The sequence below is a fragment of the Pollachius pollachius genome, assembly GCF_949987615.1.
Source record: "Pollachius pollachius genome assembly, chromosome: 7".
In the NCBI taxonomy this organism is placed as follows: Eukaryota; Metazoa; Chordata; class Actinopteri; order Gadiformes; family Gadidae; genus Pollachius; species Pollachius pollachius.
This window is the reverse complement of record NC_136940.1, coordinates 22,894,870-22,917,485: the sequence shown is the minus strand read 5'-3', so window position 1 is coordinate 22,917,485 and position 22,616 is coordinate 22,894,870. Positions and strand designations below refer to the sequence as shown.

The window sequence follows — 22,616 nt, the reverse complement described above, 5'->3', positions numbered from 1 at the left end:
AAAGTCGGAAAACATGGATGCTCACGCTACAAGAACACAAATGTATTATTCTAATTATAGAATGTAAATGTAATTATGTGATAATAAACAACAGTTAGTGAACGGACTATTCATTGCCGTCATCCTAAGAGAACACTTAAATAAAAACAAGTGCTATTATTAGTTACAACGCTAGATGCTTTATCGGTATATACTCTGTATCGCCCGATACTCAAGTTCAGGAATCCGAATCTGTATCAGGAAGGAAAAAAAAAAAGATTGGAACATCTCTACTGCCGTGTAATCTCTGAATGGCACCACGGAATTGATATTGATGAATAAATATTTTTCTTCACCGTGTTGGTGTGCTGGTCGTACTAAAATGTCTCGCCGGTTTTGAAAAGCAGCGTCAGAGGACAGCCAATTAGAGGAGGAACAACGGTCTAATTGACCAATGAGGTTTAAGTATAGCACTACCCCGTGCATCCCACTCCATTTGAAACCCTCACGATAAGTGGTGGGTTAAAAAAACGCCATTCACTAAAGAGGTGTGGGAGGTGTTCCATAGCTAAACTCTCTGCTCCTGCAGCTCTCTCTCCTGTATGGCTGAGAAAGCCATAACAGTGACTTGTTGATGTTATTAAATGCCTGTCCAAACACTAAAGGAGCGATATTGGGTAACCGTCCTGGAAGTGCTTGACAGAGCGCGCTCACACAGGGCATGAAATTACAGTCAGTCGATTCTCCCTCTCCCATGAAACGGACAAACAATGCCCCACATTGTGCCGACGGAGAGGGGAAGAGAGTGAAAGGAGCGAGCTGGAGCGGGGGAGGATAGAGAGAGGGAGAGAGAAAGATAAAAAGACAGGTAGAGACTATTCAATAGAAAAATTGGTCGGCGTCTAGGTGGTTTCCAGGCTGAGTGGAGAGTGAGCAATTGTATCAGTATTCAGGGCTGTGCGTGTGTGTGTGTGTGTGTGTGTGTGTGTGTGTGTGTGTGTGTGTGTGTGTGTGTGTGTGTGTGTGTGTGTGTGTGTGTGTGTGTGTGTGTGTGTGTGTGTGTGTGTGTTGATATGAGGTAAGGGTTGATGCAGGCTCCAGCGCTGGTATTGGGAGGGGAAAGCCAGGCGGTGGAAGCATGGAAGGGGGAGGGCAGAGGAAGAACAGATCCATTCGTCTCCGTCTGTAACTACTGTATGGAAATGAAAAAATCTCTGTTTGGGCTTTGTTGGTTTCTTGGGCTCCCTTTACTTTGTCTAATGTCGTTTTTTGGGCGATGATTTACTTCCAGTTTTGTTCTAGTTTTTGTGTTGCTTTAGAGTGGATGATGCATTTTAAAGGGTCAGTTCCTAGCCCAGGCCCTACACTGGTACATCATCTCTTATGATGGCCCTTACACTAATCAGCGCAGCATGGCCCCGCCCTATATCAGCATGGCCCCGCCCTACATCAGCATGGCCCTGCCCTATGTCAGCACAGCCCCGCCCTATGTGAGCATGGCCCCGCCCTATGTCAGCATGGCCCCGCCCTATATCAGCACGGCCCCGCCCTATATCAGCACAGCCCCGCCCTATGTCAGCATGGCCCTGCCCTATATCAGCACAGCCCCGCCCTATATCAGCACGGCCCCGCCCTATATCAGCACGGCCCCGCCCTATATCAGCACGGCCCCGCCCTATATCAGCACGGCCCCGCCCTATGTCAGCATGGCCCCGCCCTATGTCAGCATGGCCCCGCCCTATATCAGCACAGCCCCGCTCTATGTCAGCACGGCCCCGCCCTGTACCGACGGGGCCACCGGGTGCTAGTCACCTCGATGGTCTTCCTCTTGATCTTCCTCTGGTGCTCCAGCCGCTCCTTCTCCCGCTCCACGGTCCGGGTGGACTCCCTGAGCCGCTCCAGGTCCTGCTGGTACGTCTTCCTCTGCAGCTCCAGCTCCTCCCGCTCCTCCCGCAGACGCTCCTGCGGGCGACACAGCGTCATGTTGTAACACACCACCGGGACCGCAGGGGGTAACACGCCACACCTGGTCCGTTTATTCCCCCCCCCCCCCCGGACGGGACCGTCGCCAATGGCGACCGCACAGTGCCAAGATCTGTCACTTTACAGACGTGCGACGAGACAACTCGACGTGTCAGAGGGGACAGCTGTGTTTATCCTGCTCGGACGCCTGTTTGGAAAGAGTGCTGGATAAGAGTGTGATGGAGGAGGAGGAGGAGGAGGAGGAGGAGGAAGAGGAGGAGGAGGAGGAGGAGGAGGCAGTGATGATGGAGGAGGAGGCAGTGATGATGGAGGAGGAGGCAGTGATGATGGAGGAGGAGGCAGTGATGATGGAGGAGGAGGCAGTGATGATGGAGGAGGAGGAGGAGGAGGAGGAGGAGGAGGAGGAGGAGGAGGAGGAGGAGGAGGCAGTGATGGAGGTGGAGGAGGAGGAGAAGGAGGAGGCAGTGATGGAGGAGGAGGCAGTGATGGAGGAGGAGGCAGTGATGGAGGAGGAGGAGATAGAATAGGTGGAGGAGGAGGTGGCAGTGATGGAGGAGGAGGAGATAGAAGAGGTGGAGGAGGAGAAAGAGGAGGAGGTGGAGGAGCAGGTGGCAGGAGGAGGAGGTTGAGATAAAAGAGGAGGAGGAGGAGAAGGTAGATGAGGAAGTCTCACCTCCAGCCGGGCGCAGTCCTCCTCCCTCTGGTGGAGCCGGGCCTCGGTGGCCTCCACCTGCTGCCGGTGCCTCTGGCGCTCCTTCTCCCAGCGCTGCTGCTCCAGCCGGTGCTGGGCCTGCAGCTTGTGGAAGCTGGCCAGCTCCTCGCGCTGCAGGGCCAGCGTGCGCTGCTTCTCCTGCTCCAGCAGGACGTTCCCCCGGTGGCGGCCGGGCAGCGAGGCACGCTCCGTCAGCGAGGCCCGCTGCAGCTCCATGTGGCTGTCCTGCTGGGAGACGATGGCCTGGGGACCGGGGGGGGGGGGGGTCACACAGAGGCTGACGGGAGACGGACTGATGGGAAAGGGTGGCCGACAGGGTTGCCCACACTTTTTCGGCTCGCGAGCTACTTTCACAATTACCAGGTCAAACACATATTTATTTATATATAGAGAGTACATAGTGCTGACATTTTTTGTCACGAAAAATGTTGAATCAAAAGAGAGGTAAATGCCATAGGGAGGATGCTTTATGTATTAAAAAAAGTTAACCATTTTTTGGAATGTCAAGCAATCTACCCGCACAACCTATGCGATCGCTCGGTCGATCGCGTACGACGTATTGGCCACCTTTGGTATACGAGGTACGCTCAACAGAGGGAAGTTCCGACCGAGCGATCCGATTGACATCGATCCGCCGTTGTACTGCTGGAGCAGCATCAAGCTTTTGAACTAGGACCCCATGTAGTTCTATCATTTTGGAGCCTGGGTCTAAAACAGGCCTTTTCTGACTACAGTTCCCAGTGTGAGCGGGTGGCGTGAAGTCTTGGCCGTCGCGACTATTTACAGTGGCCTGCGTGTCCGTGACATAGAGGGTGGTCTCACCTGGAGGCTGTACAGCCGTTGGGAAAGCATCAGCACTCTGTCGAAAAACTGAAAGAGAAGAGAGAGAGAGAGAAGGGGAAGCAAACATCATCAGCACCACCAACATGAACCAAAACCACCAGTGCCACGGTGGGATCTTTAGGAAAACAGTACAGTGCACTGCCCGGGGCTTGGCCCGCCCGTGTGGATCGGTCGGGTGGGCCCCTGAGAGCCAGCGTCCTAACCTCGGCCTCCGGGAAGGAGTTGGACCAGATGCGGTTCCAGCTGGCAGGGGGCGGGGAGCAGCTGTCCTCGACCTGAGAGCGACGAGCCACAAGCCACACAGTCAGATAGTACCGAGACCACTGTAATTATCGCGCACACACACACACACACACACACACACACACACACACACACACACACACACACAGTGTACTATTTACACAGGACAAGTCGGGTCAAACAGTGTTGATCCTTTAAACAAAGGGCGTGTTTCGCCCTGGGGTGGGGATGGGTGCGCGCCAGGGCTGCTTATGTGGCCAGGCGGGGTCACCAACGTGTTATAATGCGTTTGTCTGGAGATTCTTGAGGATCAGGACTAGGGCTGGCAGGTTGCGTCATCACACCCTGCCCTCTATTTAGGACCAAACACGGTGAGGTAAGACACGCGGCAGACCAGCGTCATGTGGACGGCACACTTTCAGGCTGACCGGGCGTGTTTACAGAAAACACTGTGGCGTTGTGACATCTCTGGCTGGTGACGGACTACGTGTGTGTGTGTGTGTGTGTGTGTGTGTGTGTGTGTGTGTGTGTGTGTGTGTGTGTGTGTGTGTGTGTCATCCTCACCGCATGCTCCTGGGTGTGGCTGCCAGAGAGCTCTTTGAGCTGAGGATCTGAGCGTGCTCTCTGGCTCCTGTCTCGACCCCTGGCCTTGTTCCTCCTCACACTGCAGTCTGGCACAGGCAAACACACACACACACACACACACACACATGCGTCACAACAAGAAATGCCACACACAACACAAACAAACAGAAACATTCCAAGTCAAACGAGTGTACACATATGTACACATACAAGTGGACCTGCATGACAAGTCGTGTTGTGTTTACATTGTGGACAATACAAACAAACAATTATTTAGTTAAAAAGTGATTTCCCAAATGGCCGCGATCACAAACGAAGAACATGGTGGTGCCATGCTCAACGGTCAGGGCGGTGGCTGGACTCACTCTTGGGGAGGATGCTTGGGCTGCTGTCGTAGCCCCCAAACGTGTCCGCTCTCTTGGGTAAATTCCCAGAGCTGCTCCGGCCCTCCAGCCGTGGGGAGGAGGAACCGTCCCTCTCCTCTTCATCCGACACCTCCTCTTCGTCCTCCGCCTCCTCCTCCTCCTCCTCCCTCACCCCAGACTGGAGCAGATTCTGGAGGTTCTCCACTGGAGAGGATGAGATGGGGCACACGATGACGAAGGGAGCCTTAAGAGACGCAACCGCTTGAGATACATCATTCGGGGTTTGCTTGTGTCGTCTGTGCGTCAGGCCTTGTTTATAACAAGGTCCCCCGTCCATGTATTCAACGTAGACACTCATCTCGTCAACAGCCAAGCTCCCATTAAAAGATGCACTTTTCCTGGAAGTTCTTGCGTTGATCTACCCCAAGATGTAAACAACCCATTTCTTCTTCAGTGGCAGTGTGTGCGAGTTCCCCCCCATACCTACCCTCGGTGATGGCTCCCTTGAGCAGCGCTTCCCCCTGCTGGAGGTCCGAGGCGTCGCCCCGGAGCAGCAGTCTGGAGCGGGAGGCCGTGTCTTCCAGGCCCGCCGTGGTCTCCGCCATCTCGGCAAACAGCTGCAGCTTCTCGGTGAGCGCGTGGACCACCTGTGCGTCCTTCTGGTTCAGACGGTCTACAGGCGGGTGTAAAAAGAGAAGGCCTTATTGATGATGTATTGGGACGGATGATACAGTACATGTATTTGATTTAAATATCACTGCAAAATTATAACAAACATAGTTTTTTACATCTTGAGGAAAAATGGAAATAATTCCCAATTTGGGGGCCTGGCTGAATCTGTTAAAGAACTCAAGGGTTTTGGGTGAAGTAACGAAAGTCAACTTGAGAAGGATCACTGTGTGCTGTCGCCCTCTGGTGGCCGAGTATAGACAGTTCAATCCGACAAACAGCTTTTACCTTGGAACTCTTTGAACCTCACGGCCCGCGCCTCCTCTTCCTCACTGAAGAGCCTCTCTTCTGTTCGTGGACAGCTGGGACGAAGAGGAAGAAAGGAGAAAGAAGCAGAGCAAATTATATATATGGGAACATATATAACGAGTAACTATTTGTTACAACGAGTAACAAATAAATCCCAAGTGCCTTCACTATTATTCCCAGCCGTTTCAAGTAATGACGTCCAAGGTTCATTTTCTATGTCTTCGAACGTAAGCCAGTATTTTTTCCATTGCTCCCTTTCAACCGTTTTAGAACTTTCAAAAGACCATAATAAATTCCTCCATTCAAATCCTGATTTTCCCGGGACTTCGAGGTGAAACGGGAGAGCCCCCAGGAGAAGGCAGGGGCCTCGGAGGTTACCTCTCCATGGCCTGCCGGATCAGGTTCATCCAGGTGTTGCGCTCCTCCTTGGAGCTGGTGTGGATCTCGTACATCTCGGGCTCTTTGGAGGAGGCGCAGATCAGGAACATGGCCTTCTCCTCGTGGGCTACCTCCCTGACGATGAGCTTCTGCAGCGAGATCACCGACGGCTTGTTGTCCTGGAGAGAGAGAGAGAGAGAGAGAGAGAGAGAGAGAGAGAGAGAGAGAGAGAGAGGTGGAGGAGGAGGGGATGGCGGAGAAACAAAGTGGGGGAATTCAAAATTAAAAACGTTCGGCTCACATAACGGACAGATGTAATGTTACATGTGAATGATATTGAAAATTAGGGCCAGATTCACGTATTTTATTATATTAAAGTATTATAATAGCAGCGAAGTCATCGAAATAATGTGGGAGAATTCAAAAATAGAACGTGGAGTGGTAATCTATCGGGCTCATATGAACAGATACAACGATACAGGTGAATGATATTGAAAATGGGTACCATTTACATTTTTTATTATATCAAAGTATTATAATAGCGAAATCAAAGAAATAATGTGGGAGAATTCTAAATTAGGAAGTGTAGTGTTAAACCTTCGGCTCATGTGAACAAATCTAACGATTTTTGTGTGAATGATATTGAAATTGAGGGCCGGATTCACATTTTTTAATTATATAAAAGTCAAGAATCACAAGACCACATATTACTCAAACACACTTGACACGCCACATGCCACTTGTGCTGGTGGTTTAGTGGTCCTGGGAGTGCACTCACCACCATGGCGAACATGTATCGCTGGTCCTTCTCCTGAAGCAGAAGCAGCACGTCTGACAGAAGCACGGCCAGGATGTCTGGGGGGGGGGGGGGGCGGACGAAAGCACCGCTCGGTAAGGAGAAGGGTAAAGGAGGTGAACAACTAAACCCCGCTCCCCTGGACCGCAGATCCAGAGCTCACTGCTGCAGTTTGGGAAGGAGGCCGGCGGGTTCCCCCTCACGTTCAGAAAGGAAACATATGCACCCCCCCCCCTGCCTCCTATCTACCAGGGGTGCACTTCATTAACATAAGACCACTGCTTATGTGATGAAAACATTTTCAAAAATACATAATTCAATTATGAATTCATATAATAAACCCAGGAGAGGAGAGCAGAGGGAGAGATAAAGACTCTACATGAGACTGTCTGCAGGTCCATCAAATTTCTGTTACGGTTTACTATTCAGACTAATAATAAAAATAAAAAAAAGCTTAATTTTGACTGTTGACCCACTCAAAGGGACGAGGGTAAGGGTGTGAATTGCACCCTCACTAACCAAACTTGAATCAGTGACAGAGTCGGAATAAGTCCATAAACTAACGTCAACGGCTTATCGTTTAAGGCTCAAGGGTTCCTCCCTTGGCTTTGCAGAGTGTTTCATCTCCCTTATCGGGCGTGGTGCCGCGGTAGGCCTCGGAGATCAAGTTACAATGCAAATAAAGGAGATGAGTTTGCAATACCCAGACACGGACCCGTGTACTTGGGATATTTCAGGCTGCTCTTAACATGCATGTCTGTCGCAATGTGCGTCATGCATGTAGTCTGTAGCGCACGTCTTAAACACCCTGTAACCTTGTACCGTGCGAACAAGTTCAGACTTATAACATGTGTTGAACTCTCTGGTCCCATGTACAGATATAACCTTACCGATGAATGGCACTGAGGAGGAGTGCCAGATTCCCATTATTAATTAATGCAATTCTGCAAATAAAGAAAAGTGGGGGGCAGCTAGGTGGCTAAACCAGGTAGTGCACCAACCCTGTAGGCGACCTCAGCTTCAGTTCCCTCCTATGGCCCTATGCTACATGTCCATCTGTCCTTCCTATGCTACATGTCCTCCCTTCCTATGCTACATGTCCTTCCGTCCGTCCGTCCGTCCGTCCCTTCCCACCTATGGCCCTATGCTACATGTCCTTCCCTTCCTTCCTTCAGTTCCCAGCCTCTCCTTCCTTACTTCCTTCCTATCCTACATGTCCTTCCCTTCCTTCCTATGCTACATGTCCTTCCCTTCCTTCCTATGCTACATGTCCTTCCCTTCCTTCCTATGCTACATGTCCTTCCCTTCCTTCCTATGCTACATGTCCTTCCCTTCCTTCCTATGCTACATGTCCTTCCCTTCCTTCCTATGCTACATGTCCTTCCCTTCCTTCCTATGCTACATGTCCTTCCCTCTCTTCCTATGCTACATGTCCTTCCCTCCCTTTCCCCCTACACCCCCACCCACCTTTGAGCCGTCCGGAGGCGGCCTTCCAGTGCACCGTGCCCTTGTGAAGCAGCGTCCTCCTCCCGGGGGCCAGGTCCTCCCGCCGGAACACGCGGCCGTCCTTGATCTTCCCCAGCGCCTTGGGCTCCATCCGGCTGTGGATGTCCCGCAGCCGGAGCGTCTTCTCGTGGAGGTTGACCAGCGCGTCCACCTGGACGATGCCGTTCTTGATGAGCACCAGCGCCCGCGTCAGCTCCTCGTGCTCCTCCGTCCCCGCTGAGGAGGGGTGGAGGCAGGGAGAGCGGCGGCGTGAGGCAGGCAGAGGCTTCACCGTTTACAGGACGCCCTGACCGTCGCTACGACGGGGGGCTTTGGGGGAGAGATGTTCCCATACCGCGTTTCCTTCCCGATACAGATTCCCATTCCTGAACTTGAGAACTCGGCCGATACCTTACCTACACCCCTCTTACGCACTTATTGTCTGGTGTACGTCCTTGCACTTAAAAATAGTACTCGCATCATTGTGCAGCATCTTCTCCTAGCTGTCTTTGTTGTACACGGGGAATGGGTTCACCTAGCAATTGTAAGTGCTTGGCACTTGGTTCTATGAACATCCTTACTGTACCGACAGCTATATATTGTTTCCCTTTCTTCTGACAAATGTACTAATTGTAAGTTGCTTTAGATAAAAGAGTCTTTAATAAGCATTAGAATAGGGGTCAGGGTTAGTGGGCGGCCCATTACCTTCCGTGTTCTGCAGGATACGCTCCACCAGTACGGGGTACTTGGTGATGCGCTGGGTCACCAGCAGAATACACTCCGTCACGCCCAGCCTCCGCACAATGGGAAGGTTGTTGATTTTCTGGAACCATCAAAAAGGAAAAAAAAAAGGCAGAGAGAAAGAGCAGACGCATTGAGCCGATGGCCATGCACTCAAACATCCTGGGTGGAGGGCGGTCAGGCTGTCCTGAGCCCGGTCTCTACCCACGGCCACGGCGGGCTCACCCGTATGAGGTTCTGGAACTTCTTGTTGTTCTGCAGTTGCTCCTTGTAGAAGCTCACCGCCTCTAGGTGGTGGCTGCAGAAGTCCCCGTAGCTCTCCTTCATCTTCTCCCCCATCTCGCCCGAGAACTGGGGATCAAACATTGAGGAGATAAGGACGCTTCCTGGGTGCCAATGGCTTCAAAACAATTTTTTGTTTTTCGTCTTTTCGTCTGGTTTGGCCTCAAATACAACCGTGTTTGATTCAGATCCCACTCTGAGGCAGACGTTATGTTATGGTTGAGTGGAAAATCTGCTTAGCACTGACATTGTAAATATAAACACACACACCCACACACACAAGAGGACAGCCTTTCCTCAAAACTTTGTGCTCGGAATTCACCACTTTTCAGACTACGTCCCACAAGACTATGACTCATGGAGCCTTCTGACAAAAGGGACGCAACCCCAATCATAACCAGAATAGACTGTTTCTCAGTTCCTGTAAATCCCTTTACTGACTGTATTTTTTTGTGTTGACGCTGTCTTTTGTGGGCAAAACACACAGAAAGAGTGAGTGAGTGAGTGAGTGAGTGAGTGAGTGAGTGAGTGAGTGAGTGAGTGAGCAAACGAGTGAGCGAGTGAGCGAGTTACTGAGCGATTGAGTGAGCGAGCGTTTGTGCGTCACCCCTACCTGTGCAATGAGCACATCCGCCAGCCTGTTGATGAAGTAGTTCCTCTCGCTGGGCGCCAGGAGGCTGTCCCGCCGGCGCTCCTTGAGGCGGGACAGGAAGTTGGTGTGGAGCTCCAGGAGGCTCTCCAGGCGGGGGAACAGGCAGTCCAGCTTACACGGCTCCATCTGCAGGTTCTCCTTCAGCTCGCGCACGTACACGCACAGCATGATCTTCAGCGTGCGCACGTGGTTCATCTCGGTCTGCATCAGCTCTGGGGGGAGGGGGGGGGGGGGGCGGCAGGTTATTCCCGCCATCTTCTTACGGCGAGATCCTAATGGTTTTACATTGTACTGTAAAACCACCAATATTTTTATGAAATAAGGGTGGACATAAATATGTTTCAAAGGTAGAACTGAATTGGCCATTGTGTCCTCATACCGTAAACACTAACTCAAAGTAGACGTTAGGCTCCGCTGTTTTATACTGCGGTTGCATTTTAATTCTTATTGAAACAAACTATGAGGATTTACATATTTAAATATCATATGTTATTGGCAGCTCTCTCTCACACACACACACACACACACACACACACACACACACACACACACACACACACACAATGCGAAAATGTATGCAACACCTTTATTGAAAGCCTTCCACATTATTCAAACAGCCCCAGGCTCACCGTAGATGACGTCCTGCCTCTTCACCATCTCCTTAGAGTACTTCCTGACACACTGCTGGTCCACGGACAGACTCCAGGACTCGGCCTCCAGGTCCTGGGTGTCGGCCTCCAGGTCCGCCCGCACCGCTACGTAGTGGACATCTGGAGGAAAAGGGCCGGGGCAGGAGGTGTTCAATACTATTTTTTCCTTCCTGATTCCGACTCCTGAACTTGAGCATCAGCCGATACCGAGTATATACCGATAAAGCGTCTAGCGTTGCAACTACTAACAGCACTTTTTCTTATCTAACGGTTCTCTAACGATGACAGCAATGTAAAGTCGGTTCACCTACTGTCTACTAATTTTTTACCTCTAGAATATATAATTATAATAATACGTTAGTATTCTCTAAGTTAGGCGTCCACAGCAAACGTAGGTTGGAATGACGAGTTTTCCATTTCGACTTTCCACCTCCGACCATTAACGAACGGAGCGTAACACTGCTTGTTTGTGATGTTCTTTGCCTGTGTAGTAAATGAGCTAGTCACGTGATGCATCGGATCGGTGCATAGACTTGCGTACTCGCCGATACCCAAAACTGTATTTTAGGCAGTATCGGAGGAATCTCCGATACGTGTATCAGTATCGGTAATTGCTGTATAACTTAGTGTAGGTTTAAATTAGATAATGTGCTGTCAAAGACAAAATACCCGTGTTGCTTCCAAAACACAACAAGGTTCAGGCCAGCATGTGTTCGATACAGCTCATGTGGTTCATACTGCCTATTAGCGATCTGTCGGCAGCTTGACACATTTGCGTGTGGTCCTGCTAATTCCGAAGATTTGTCGGCGGAAAAGGTGTTTATTAAAACGGTGCCAAGAACACGTCTGTGTTATTGATGATGGCCAAACTAGGAGGAAACATTGAACACAGTCTTTCAGACATTAGCCAGGACTACAGAACAGAGCGAATGCCGTCAACGAACACTAAACAAATATCTGAAATCAATTCCAATAAGGGGTACATAATAGACAATATGGTGTCTCTCATGGGAACACCACCATGTTCCAATGTGACATCTTTTGACTAGAGCCCAAGAAAAGGATTTGTAAACAACAACGTTGTTTACGACTAGGATCTGGCCATCCCCTTCAACGTGTGGCCTGATGGCGTAGGGGCGTGGCGCTTCTCCTTCAAAACAAGGGCGTGTATGATACAAATCAGCCCGTATCACAGCAGCAGCACGGCACGCCTGTGGCCAGTGCCCAGTAATCCTCTGCCTCTCTCTCCCCCACACGCTCCACTTTAATGAGGAAGGGTTAGGTCACCTCCTACCCTCCTTCCTTCCAAGGATATAACAGCCGCACCGTCTCCATCGAAAAACAAAACTTGCTCTTCTTGTAAATCCACAGCGATAAAATGACAACCGCTGCTGCTGCAGTCGGAGGATATGCTTTAGACTTATACACCACACACAGACAGACAGACAGACAGACAGACAGACAGACAGACAGACAGACAGACAGACAGAGACAGACAGACAGACAGACACACACACACACCAAAAGGATGGCATGAAAGAAATATTTTCAATGCAAATAAATCGTCAGAGTTATGGAAAACCGTGGTCAGGGGACCCACCTTCTACGAGGATGGACTCGGTGGTGGAGGGGGCTAGGGAGACCGTGTCGTCCGCGCGCTTGCGGAAGGCTTCGGTCTCATCCATCTCCCCGGGAAGGGTTCTAATAGGGGGGGGGGGGACAGACATTAACCAAGACATCAACCAAGACATCCACAAAGAGAGCTCGCAGAAACGGGTTACGGGTTTCGGTCATGCCATCAATAAACGCCAAATCTTGAGATGAAATTGAAACACGTCATTCTAAGGACATCCAGCTACGTCCCAGGTGCTTGAACACCCGAGCCAATGAAAATGGTTTTTTTCAGCTATTATTCAAGACATAGAACATTCTTTCCCAGTTGATCTTTTGTTATTTAAAGTAGAGTCCACTATACCTAAACTCGAAAGAAACGTAAAAACATACAGTACATGCAGAAATGTTTGCACGTGTGCGTGCGTGCGTGCGTGCGTGCCTACCCTGAGTTGTTGTGACGGAGGCTGGAGGAGCTGAAGGGCTGGGAGCCGGATCCGCGCGGGACGAAGGTCATGGCTGGGGACCGGGGCCTGCCCGACAGGCCATCCGCCGCCTGCAGCGACGCTCGGCCCGGCTGCTCCCGGGGCGGCTCCCCGTCCACGCCTCTGGGCACTGGGGGCGCAAGCGAAGAGGGGTGAGACGGGGGGGAGGACAGAGAGAGACGAGAGAAGAGCCAGTCGGACGGACAGGAGGATGATGAGGCGGCGGCGACGGCGGCAGAGGGTTGGGAGCGGGACTTCCTGTCGGGCTGCTGTCCCAGCTGGCAGCACTTCTTCAGCCAGGGGCGAGGGAGGGTCTCCAGGAAGTGGCAGGTGAGCGGGTCGCGGTGCATTAGCACGCGGATCCCCCGGCGCTCGGAAAGAGCCCGCGAGGACGGAGAGGAAGAGGAGGAGGAGGAGGAGGAGGAGGAGGAGGAGGAGAACAAAAGGGGATGCTTCGGCAGTTTGGCCCGGCATCGGGCAGCCCGGTTGGGGCCCTTGAAAGCGGCGAGCTCCATCCGTCCAGGGGCAACACGACAACCGCCGAAAGGTAGGAACGCACAATCAATCAGGCAACAGTCCGAATGGTGGAATCGAGGGCTCAGCAGCGATCGGGGTTTCAGCGGGAAAACAAATAGGGGAGGAGGGAGGCAGCAGGCTTTATAACGAGACCTCACCCCTCCCCAACAACACGATGCTGTGCATCGTGTTGCTTGCTTCTAGAACAACCTCCCGGGGTCACTCGTTTCGTCGTCTCCTGGACCCCCGTGCTGAGCCCTGATTGGCCAGATCGGGAGGTGAAAATAAAAAAGGTGTGTGGCGGATTCTGCTGTTGCAAGGAGAATAACAACCTCCATAGCTGAAGATTAACTTTAGCTGCTCTCTGCGGAGTCTGAATCCGGTTGCACCGATAAAACGCAGTTTAAAACTCAAAAACGATCTGCTCTTCATAAAGATAGATATTGATAACATACATGTTATCCAACTATCACATCTAACAATAAGACAATACTTTATCGGATCCCAGAACGGAAATTTGCAAAATTAATTTTATGAGTATTCCCTGCAATATCCCCAACAGCGCACCACTAATAACCAGCTTGCGTTTTGGGAGACCCTGTCAATCATGCTAAGCCTCAGCTCTGTCCCCAGAGTGACAAACAGAGCCGGTTAATTTGACACAGTGGGCCACTTCCCCCTCGTCCACACAGCAGCGGATCAGCAGGTGAAAACAGAGCAGGTGTGTAGGAGAGGAGTCCAGCTGTTCCAAGGAGGACAGCCGGCTCCATAGCAGAAGATTAACTTAAGCTGCTGTCTGCTGAGATGGACTCCCGGGGCACAGATCAAATGCAGTTTACAACAAGAAAAATAGCCCATCATTAAATGATGGATCGTCATTGACAGTCTGACTACAAATATGAATCTATTACATCTAATGGTTACAGGATACTTTACTGATCCCAGAACAGAAAATCGAGATGATTCATTTAATTACAAGAGTTTTCCCGGCAGGAATTACCAACAGTGCACACCTCAAAACCGGCTTGTGAGCTGGGACACCCTGTCCATCTTGCTAATCCTCAATAATGTCCCCAGAGTGACAAGCAGAGCCCGTTAATTTGACACAGTGGGCTTTCTCCTTACCCCCGTTCCCTCAGTGTTTAATCAAACTGCTCGGATTTCGTCGCCACGGCAACACAGAGACATCAACACAGACGTAGGAAGTCAGCAATTAGGTAAATAATTAAGTAACAAATATTCAAAACATACATTTTAATATCACGTGTTGGGGTGTGTGTTGCTATTACCAAGGTTGGAAGGCAACGTCCTGATATCTCGCTGTAAAAAAAAATAAAAAAAATAAATACATGACATTCCTTTAGGCCTCTCTGACCTTACCGTAGTGACATATTGGTATTATGGTTAATGTATTAATACAGTCCATTATTTTTTGGATTTGTGCTTACACAAAATACTGATGAAACATGGCTTTAACCATTTACAGGTTTAAAAAACGATTACCTTAAGTTTAATTTAATTTGAAATATAATGACACTACATTCCCAATATTCTAAATAAACAATCAACACTTGATATGAATTGGTAATATTGTCATTACCTTATTCTTGTGGCTGTTGCACTCCCCCAGCAGAGTCCTACAGTTCTTATGGACGTTCACGGCACAATCTGAAAGACAGGACAGGACAGAGCTCCGTTAGGACCACTGTACTATAGACCTTAACCAGCCCTGGGCCACTGAACGTCATGTTCCCCCCCTCACACTGTTCTGAACTGAGTGCTTAAGTATTGTCATGAGTTGATGTTTTTACATATCTTTAGCATGCTCCTTCTCCCCTGTTTCCAGCTTTTGTCCAACACGAAACTTTGACGCCACAAACATTGTTTACTTCCAGTGGATTGCATGTTTTTTATAAATCAAGAAATTGGATCAAGATGAGGAAGTCGCAAACATCACATGATGGAAGGAGTTGACAGAAGACGCTGCCGGAGGTACATCTCAAATACCATTTAGTTTCCATCCTTACATCATTGAATGGGTTGCTAGATGGAGGGACATTAAGATTCACAAGTGGAGGCAAGGAGCCAAGCCGGCATTTGGCAACTACCAGGCCCTCTGCTTCATTCTCATATTCCTCCCTGGCTGTAGACTGGCTTAGATACGCCACATGAAATAGCCTAATGGAGCTAGCAAACACCGTACTGCATAGCTTGGCTAGCTAGCCATCATAGGCTTATGTCGAGATATATTGAGCTCTGCTCTGACCACCTGAATACCCAAACCTATTGGGTCATCAATATGTTCAATAACAACTGTCGTCAACCGCCTGTTGAGCAACGGGGACTGTTGAGTAATGGACACAAATTAAAAAGAAGGCTCTCAGCGCACAGAGTCACACATACAGTCACAAGACACACACATACGACCAATAGAGATCAGTGCAGTGAAGGTGAAAACCACCTGGCCTAATGCATCGAATTTGACAAACAACCCTGATGTCTATGAACATGGAGGGTAACTCAATACTGCCGGGCTTAGAGTAGAGGGTAGTATGTCAGAGCTGCGGCAGTCTCCGTTATTTACACCATTCAGTGCGGCTCTCTGACTTTCCACACCTGTGTGCGCGCACGTGCGTGTGTGTGTTTTGTAACCACTAAATTTCCTGCTTACACCAGGCAGCAAGGTGATTGTGTGACTCCAGGTGGCATGGTTAGCTAACAAAAGTTGGAGTGTAAACATCCCCTTGCTCTGTGCTGCCTACTGAAATAAACTTCTTCCTATGGCCCAATATGTGACCCTATAGTCACCTCTCTGCACTTCCCCTTCTATGGGTCTCAAGATAATACCGAACAAAAGATGACCGTCCTGACCTGATAGTTTAGTTAGGAGACTGGGTAAAGTGTTTGCAAACAGCGAATGTTGTCTTTGATAAGATAGTACCCTGTCATCCTTTCTCATGAGACCAACAATCGCTCGATGGCAAGGACAAAATAACGGCCATGTTTTAACCATGACACACCAGCCGTGGGCCAAAATGATGATAAAAAACAGCCCTTTGTCTGAGGCTCCAAAGATTAAAGAAGCAGCACCTTTTGAAACAGAACCCCCTTTGTGTCGTCAGAAAAGTAGTCGGATGTCAGCCGTCCCTGGACTTGGTGACACCGCCGGTAACACAAGCCGAAGACGTGCTTTGCTTTGTCGCCACAGGCGCCGAACGCACCCGGTAAGCCAGCCGGTCGGGAAGCAGTCAAGCGGCCAAATCCAAGCAGAGTATTTTTCCACACCACAGCTGTGCGAAATTCTACTCTCGCCACCAGCCCGGCTCATTCACAGGAGGAAAGGCTCGACCGCTCATCAGTGTCTAACGAGGTCCGTCAGGCCGGTGCAGCCACGCCCAGCATCTTCAAAGACCAATAAGCATTCACTGGACAAGAGCGACGCTGGGACTAATGAAAAGATAAGAACACCTCAGAGCTTAGCATTTTTTTACAGGGAAAACTCACGGTAGTCCATTTTTTATAATAGCATCAACATGTCATCAAAATCACCAAAAGTACTCAGTTGGTGATCAAAAGTAATGGCTGCCTACGTCGCTGTGGAAGATCTTATCAGGCTTTAGAACAGAATGTTGCTCGATGGGACCAAACAAATCAAAACAAGAACGCTGTGTGCATTGCCAACTGACAACAGCTCTTTCAATCACTCACCTCCACAGCCAGCTGTTCCTTACTTAATCATGAGGTATAAGAGGCTGAATCTATATAGACTAAAAAAGATGCAATAAAATAATGGTTCACTTCAAAGCCACTCTGAATGGAGTATACACTGGATCCACTACGCCCACAAACAGGAGGAGTCCAAGACTACGGCAGTGAAAGTCCACTCCCGTCAGGCCATCCCCCAGACCTCCTCCTTAACCTTTATCCACCAACAACTGAGGACTGACGGACGACCTATTTCAGGAAGCAGGCTTGTGGTGTACCAGCCACACTGAGACTGCCACCGACTAACAACCGTGAACTCGCACAAACGGAAACAAGGCATGTCGGTCTTCCATTGGACCATAGGAATGCCTGCCTTTCCCTATTTGCTTAGGTTTGCATCAAGCTGGAGTTAATGTTTGACCTATGACCAGCAATGATCATCCCTGTGCTCAGATAACAGGTTGAGAGGAGCGACGGATAAGCACTCCAGAAACAAAAAGGACCGCATTAAACTGGTCATCTCCAAGTCAACCTATCAGTGCCACTCCCGTCTCCTAGCCATGTGAAAGAATGTGTAAGCCCATGTTATCTTACAAGGAGAGGCCACTGCCGACTTACTACAATCACACCACCCGACATCCAGGCATCAAGGACATGTCATTCTGGTGAACTCGCTCTCAGGTTACCTTACAAGTGGCCGTTACAAAAAAAGTGTTAAAAAGATACTTTGACAGCATGGTAGAGCTTTTCTTGACCTATGAAATCACTGTATGGTGTAAAAGCAGGGTACGGTTGCACCCGTTGTATAGGCCTACACCCTAGCGCTCAGGTACCCTGGCATTGTTCAGTCTAGGAATAAGAGAAAAAACTAATGCCAGCTCCGTTAGAGGAGCCAACAAACAGTAGCTTCAAGCCTCACCCAGCCATCAAGTCCCACAGACAGTCGCTAAACAAATGCTGCAGAACCATTTTCAGTTCTAACCCAAACTTGAGAAGGTGCCACACAAAGTTAGAGTTTCCCTAATTTAATTATAGGGTCATAAAAATTGTTAGGCACGTCAGTTATGGGTACAGAAGAGGACAGGATGTGGAGAAGAGTAGAGAGAACATCACAGACTTATTTCTGTGGCAGTTCTAACCAAAGACTTCCTGTGTCAGTGACTGTTCCAACGTATAAATACAAAAACAATATTTGGGCAAAGAAAAAAATATGAATCTTTAGAATGAAGGGCAGCAGCGTGCCGAACGGGCAAAATAATATATCAAGGAAAGTAATGTTTTCTTTAAAAGAAAGGTAGTTAATACTGTCTCGTTTTATCATGCTGTGATAGAGTTTTAAAGTTTGGAATCTCCTTTAAGGATCGCTCTTAACGTGTGGAAGAGGTATAAAGTCTCCTTCAAATTACACATTTGTACACATCTAGAGGCAAAAAAATAAACATAGGTAATCGACATTGCAAGGGTCTCTGAAAGATACAGTGAACACTTATGTCACTTTGATTGGAGAAAGGATGAGTATTGTTGAATAAGGCAGTAGACTCGCAGCCCATAAGTAAGTATAGGGACGAGCAAGTGTCAGGCATTGGCAGAGGGCAATGCAGTGATGCATTAAGAAGCAAACAAGAGACCAACGAGACACGGTTTGTGCTACCAGAGCTTTCAGCATAAAGAGTACGATGTGACCCAGTCAGAAAAGTTGTGCTTTTTTAAAAGCAGAAGGGGACGAACACCTTGCTCAGCCACAATCGCTAGCTCGCTGTGAATGCATCCTTGACCGACGTAACAACTACGATGGGAGCACTACTTGAAAATCACAGTCCAGACTGTTTAAGCAACAGATCATTCATATTCCAATATTTTTAAAGGGTGATGGTGGATGACCATTCATTTACTTTAGCGATGTGCATCTAAGCAGTGACCCCTACGACGTCAAATGGACCATGGATAAATGTGACAATAGCTAGCTAGCGGCTAACTGGTTGTTCACCTGTTGAGTCACAATTTAAAAAAAAAAAAAAGAACACTGCTCATAAAAGTGACAGGACATTAATATAACCACGGGAAACCACAGTAACATGGTCATATGGATTATGGCCAAGGATAATGGCTGTTGACTTCAACAACAACAACGCTCAACAACACACAGCTCGTTAGCCAGCTAACTGGGGGACGCGGAGTCGCTCTCCGTCCACTAGCATCCCGGCTAGCATGCCGAGTCACAAGCCATCTACAACGCAGCAGCCCACTCACACGCTCGATCCTCCACTTTGATATTCATTCACACACATTGGCAGCCGGGGGACCCACAAGCAACAGTTAAGATACACACAGTAAACGACAGGCTAACATTAGCGGGCTAGCTGGCGGCCAGGATGTGTGGGAAGTCCATTGAAAGAAACAACGGGAGTTTATCCACCTGATCCCGCTTGGCTCCACAGGAGCGACCGCTTACCGTTCAGAGAGTAAAACTAACTATTCCCCTTCTTGAGTGGCGGTTCACGGAAGATGTCGTGTATTCCATACACCTGCTGAATCAGTGCCCTCACTGGGATGAATGCAAATAAGGGTTCCACACTCTTCTTTTTGTCCAGTTTGGTCTCCTACTCTCCAGTGGGAACAATCTCTGGCATACAAACGACGCATTCCACGGGCTGATTCTAGGCTGATTCCCCCCAGGGCTTCAAATTAAAGAGATACTCACTGATTTTCTCACGCGTCTACGCCAGGAGACGCTGCAACAAGAGTTGGATGTTTGTTATCTGACTAGATTGTTTAGATGGATGTTAACGAGCGGACAAAGCTCTGAAAAGCGCACACAAACAATTACAATTGGTTGTTTTGCGTTGTATATGCGCGTCCGTGCGTGCGTGTTAGAGCGTCTGCGTTTGTGTGTGTGTGTGTGTGTGTGTGAGAGAGAGGGAGAGAGAGACATTAATGATTCATCCTGTCTTGTATGGTCAATGTTAACTAAAAAGTCTGAATGTCTGGTGCCCTGCGCCTCCTGATATGTGCCAGAACAACGTCGTTTAACAAGCACAATAACCACCAACAGTCATGCATTACTACACTCCTTTGACATACTATGTAATATGTAGTAATTCAAGAGACATTTGACTTTTAAACGTAATAAGCTACATGTTGCATAGATGCAACTAATGTCTATTTATTCTGTATATGTGTATATACATTACTCCACAGCTGACTGCTATGTATCACAGAGGTCACAATGTTATAGGCGTATCATAAAATGATGAAAATCCTAGTTCTGTTTACTAGTTCTGTGAACTAGTTCTTTGGTCTCTAACTTCCGTTTTAAGTTAGGGACTTCCTTAAGGGGTTGAAAAGGGAATGTTCCAACAGGAGACACCATCCATCACGGGTGCATAGCCGAGCGCTCTGTGTCTCATCACGTAGCCCATTGGGAGAGACTCACTGGCGTATGGATTCAATTCATATGAGCGGAGGAGCCAACAGCTGTTGAAAGATGCTCCACAGTCGTCCTCATGGTGGATGTATGGCCATGTGTTTTCGCTTCGGCCTGCCATACCATGTAATTATATTCAATAAAAACCTGTCTTCTGTGAGAACCCATGATAAGTTTTGCTCATCAGTGTTTTTGTTTAAACTGCGATCAGATGATGGTACAAGTGTGGTAGTAGCAATGACAAGGTATGCTACTATAACCATACGGAATAGCCTGCATACAGTCAATATTACCGCACCACTGCTCAGTGTAGGTCCAGTGTCTATAAATATTAAATGCAGCAAGGAAATGGGGGAGGATAGACGGCAGACGAAACCCAAAGTGAGTTGATGAGGTGTGAATATTGTTACACCCAGTGTGTCATCACCTTATCGGACAAGTAGACCTGGGTTCAATCTTACATGTGCACGGTGCCAGACAGGGTAGGAAAAAGGTGGAAATACAACTTTTTGCATGGGTGTGTGGGCATGCCTGCGGGCCGATCGTTTTCTGCATATGTGTATCTCATGAAAGGCTTATCTTTTACAGAAACTAGCACAAGAGGAAGTAAAAGTGTGGTAAAAGTTTGGAAAGGTGCAAGACATAATCTGTGTGTGTGTGTGTGTGTGTGTGTGTGTGTGTGTGTGTGTGTGTGTGTGTGTGTGTGTGTGTGTGTGTGTGTGTGTGTGTGTGTGTGTGTGTGTGTGTGTGTGTGTGTGTGTGTGTGGGGGTGCTGGGGGGGGGGGGGCGGTGAGCAGTACATTGGAAGCAGCAGGTGTGTTACAGAACATGCGTAGCGGGGATAAATGATGCAGTGAACCGCAGACTCACTCATGCACTGGAGGCCATGCTTCTGCTGCAGGCTTTTGCTGCACAGTGAGCAGGTGGCATAGCTTGAGAAAGAGCCGGGCACCAGGTAATGCCCGGGGCTGTCACTGCTTCTGCTGCGACACACTTTCTCCTTCTCCTTGACCCTCTCCTTCTGGTGCTCCTTGTTTTCTCTGTTCTTACCCTGGGAGGAAATGAAAAGGGTTGGTATTTGCATTGGAAGACATGGACGAGGACATGATCAAACATAACATTGGGGACCATACATCCTATGGCAAATACATTTCTCGAAAACATATAGAAGTAGAGTGTGTGATTTATGCAAGTATATCCCCCATAGCCCCCCCACAACCCTCTTACGCACTTATTGTATGTTGTACGTCCTGGTAATTAATGTACGCACTTATTGTATGTTGTTCGTCCTGGCCCTTAAAAATATAGCGATATACAGCGATATATTGTTTTTCTTTTTTCTGACAAATGTACTTATTGTAAATCGCTTTGGATTAAAGCGTCTATTAAATACCCTTAATTTAAATGTGTATGTAAGCATAGCATATTGTAGAATAAAACAGCAGAGTCAGAGCGAAGGGCTTATAGCATAGGGTGGTTTATATTAACCTTGTCTTTGGTGAAGGATCCAGCCACCCTGTTCCTCAGAGAACTGAGAGTTCTCTTAACCTTGGTGCCCTTTTCCACCTTCTCAGTCGGTCCATCTTCTTCCTCATTTCTGACAAAACAACCAAAACATGCTCTACATTAGTCAATTATTCCCCAAAAGGCAACAGATTACAGATTATAACATGAAAGTTTCTTGATGTTGACATTATAATCCTTCCCTTTTGGAACACCTGGGCCAATGGCCAGGTTACTCGTTCGAAAAATGGAAATATCTGGATTACAAAATGTTCATAGAATAAAAAAGGTTGATTTATTTGGGACAAGGTTCCAGAAGCAATTCCTTAGTGTGTCCAGTAGATGTCCTCCTAATCTCCTTAGCCTTGTTTTGTGTTTTCTTCACCTGTGTTTGATCCGGCACCTGTGCTTTAAATAATGTTCCTTCGTTCACGTGTCGGTGGCGTGCAAAGTTCTTACGGGTTTCTTCAGTCTTATTTTCCATATAATGTACGACTAAAGTGAATGTTTCTTTGTATCAAACTAGGACAAATCTTTCGTTAATCCAGTAATTCGTGAAAGAGAATAAACCAAGAGAAACGCTCAGCCCTACTGTCTCCTGAGTCCTCTGCTTTTTGGTACACCTATCGACATCATTATGTCCATTTGGTTGATTTAAAAACACGTCATATGCTCTGGTGTATAAAGATGATACAGACGG

The 22,616-nt window shown here is 48.5% G+C and overlaps 1 protein-coding gene across 1 annotated transcript in view; it reads right to left on the bottom strand.

Annotated features, from left to right (window-relative positions):
* The window catches only part of LOC307078094 (rho guanine nucleotide exchange factor 18-like), a 33,004-nt gene that overhangs the window by 6,314 nt on the left and 4,074 nt on the right, over positions 1–22,616 (bottom strand). Inside the window, 21 exon segments of the mRNA XM_079739700.1 lie at positions 1,792–1,941; positions 2,636–2,917; positions 3,497–3,544; positions 3,721–3,792; positions 4,325–4,431; positions 4,711–4,914; positions 5,198–5,383; positions 5,668–5,741; positions 6,067–6,245; positions 6,845–6,921; positions 8,330–8,584; positions 9,053–9,170; positions 9,314–9,439; positions 9,984–10,234; positions 10,652–10,792; positions 12,273–12,373; positions 12,730–12,898; positions 14,574–14,604; positions 14,885–14,952; positions 21,284–21,464; positions 21,902–22,010. Coding sequence (XP_079595826.1) covers positions 1,792–1,941; positions 2,636–2,917; positions 3,497–3,544; positions 3,721–3,792; positions 4,325–4,431; positions 4,711–4,914; positions 5,198–5,383; positions 5,668–5,741; positions 6,067–6,245; positions 6,845–6,921; positions 8,330–8,584; positions 9,053–9,170; positions 9,314–9,439; positions 9,984–10,234; positions 10,652–10,792; positions 12,273–12,373; positions 12,730–12,898; positions 14,574–14,604; positions 14,885–14,952; positions 21,284–21,464; positions 21,902–22,010 — 2,929 coding nt within the window.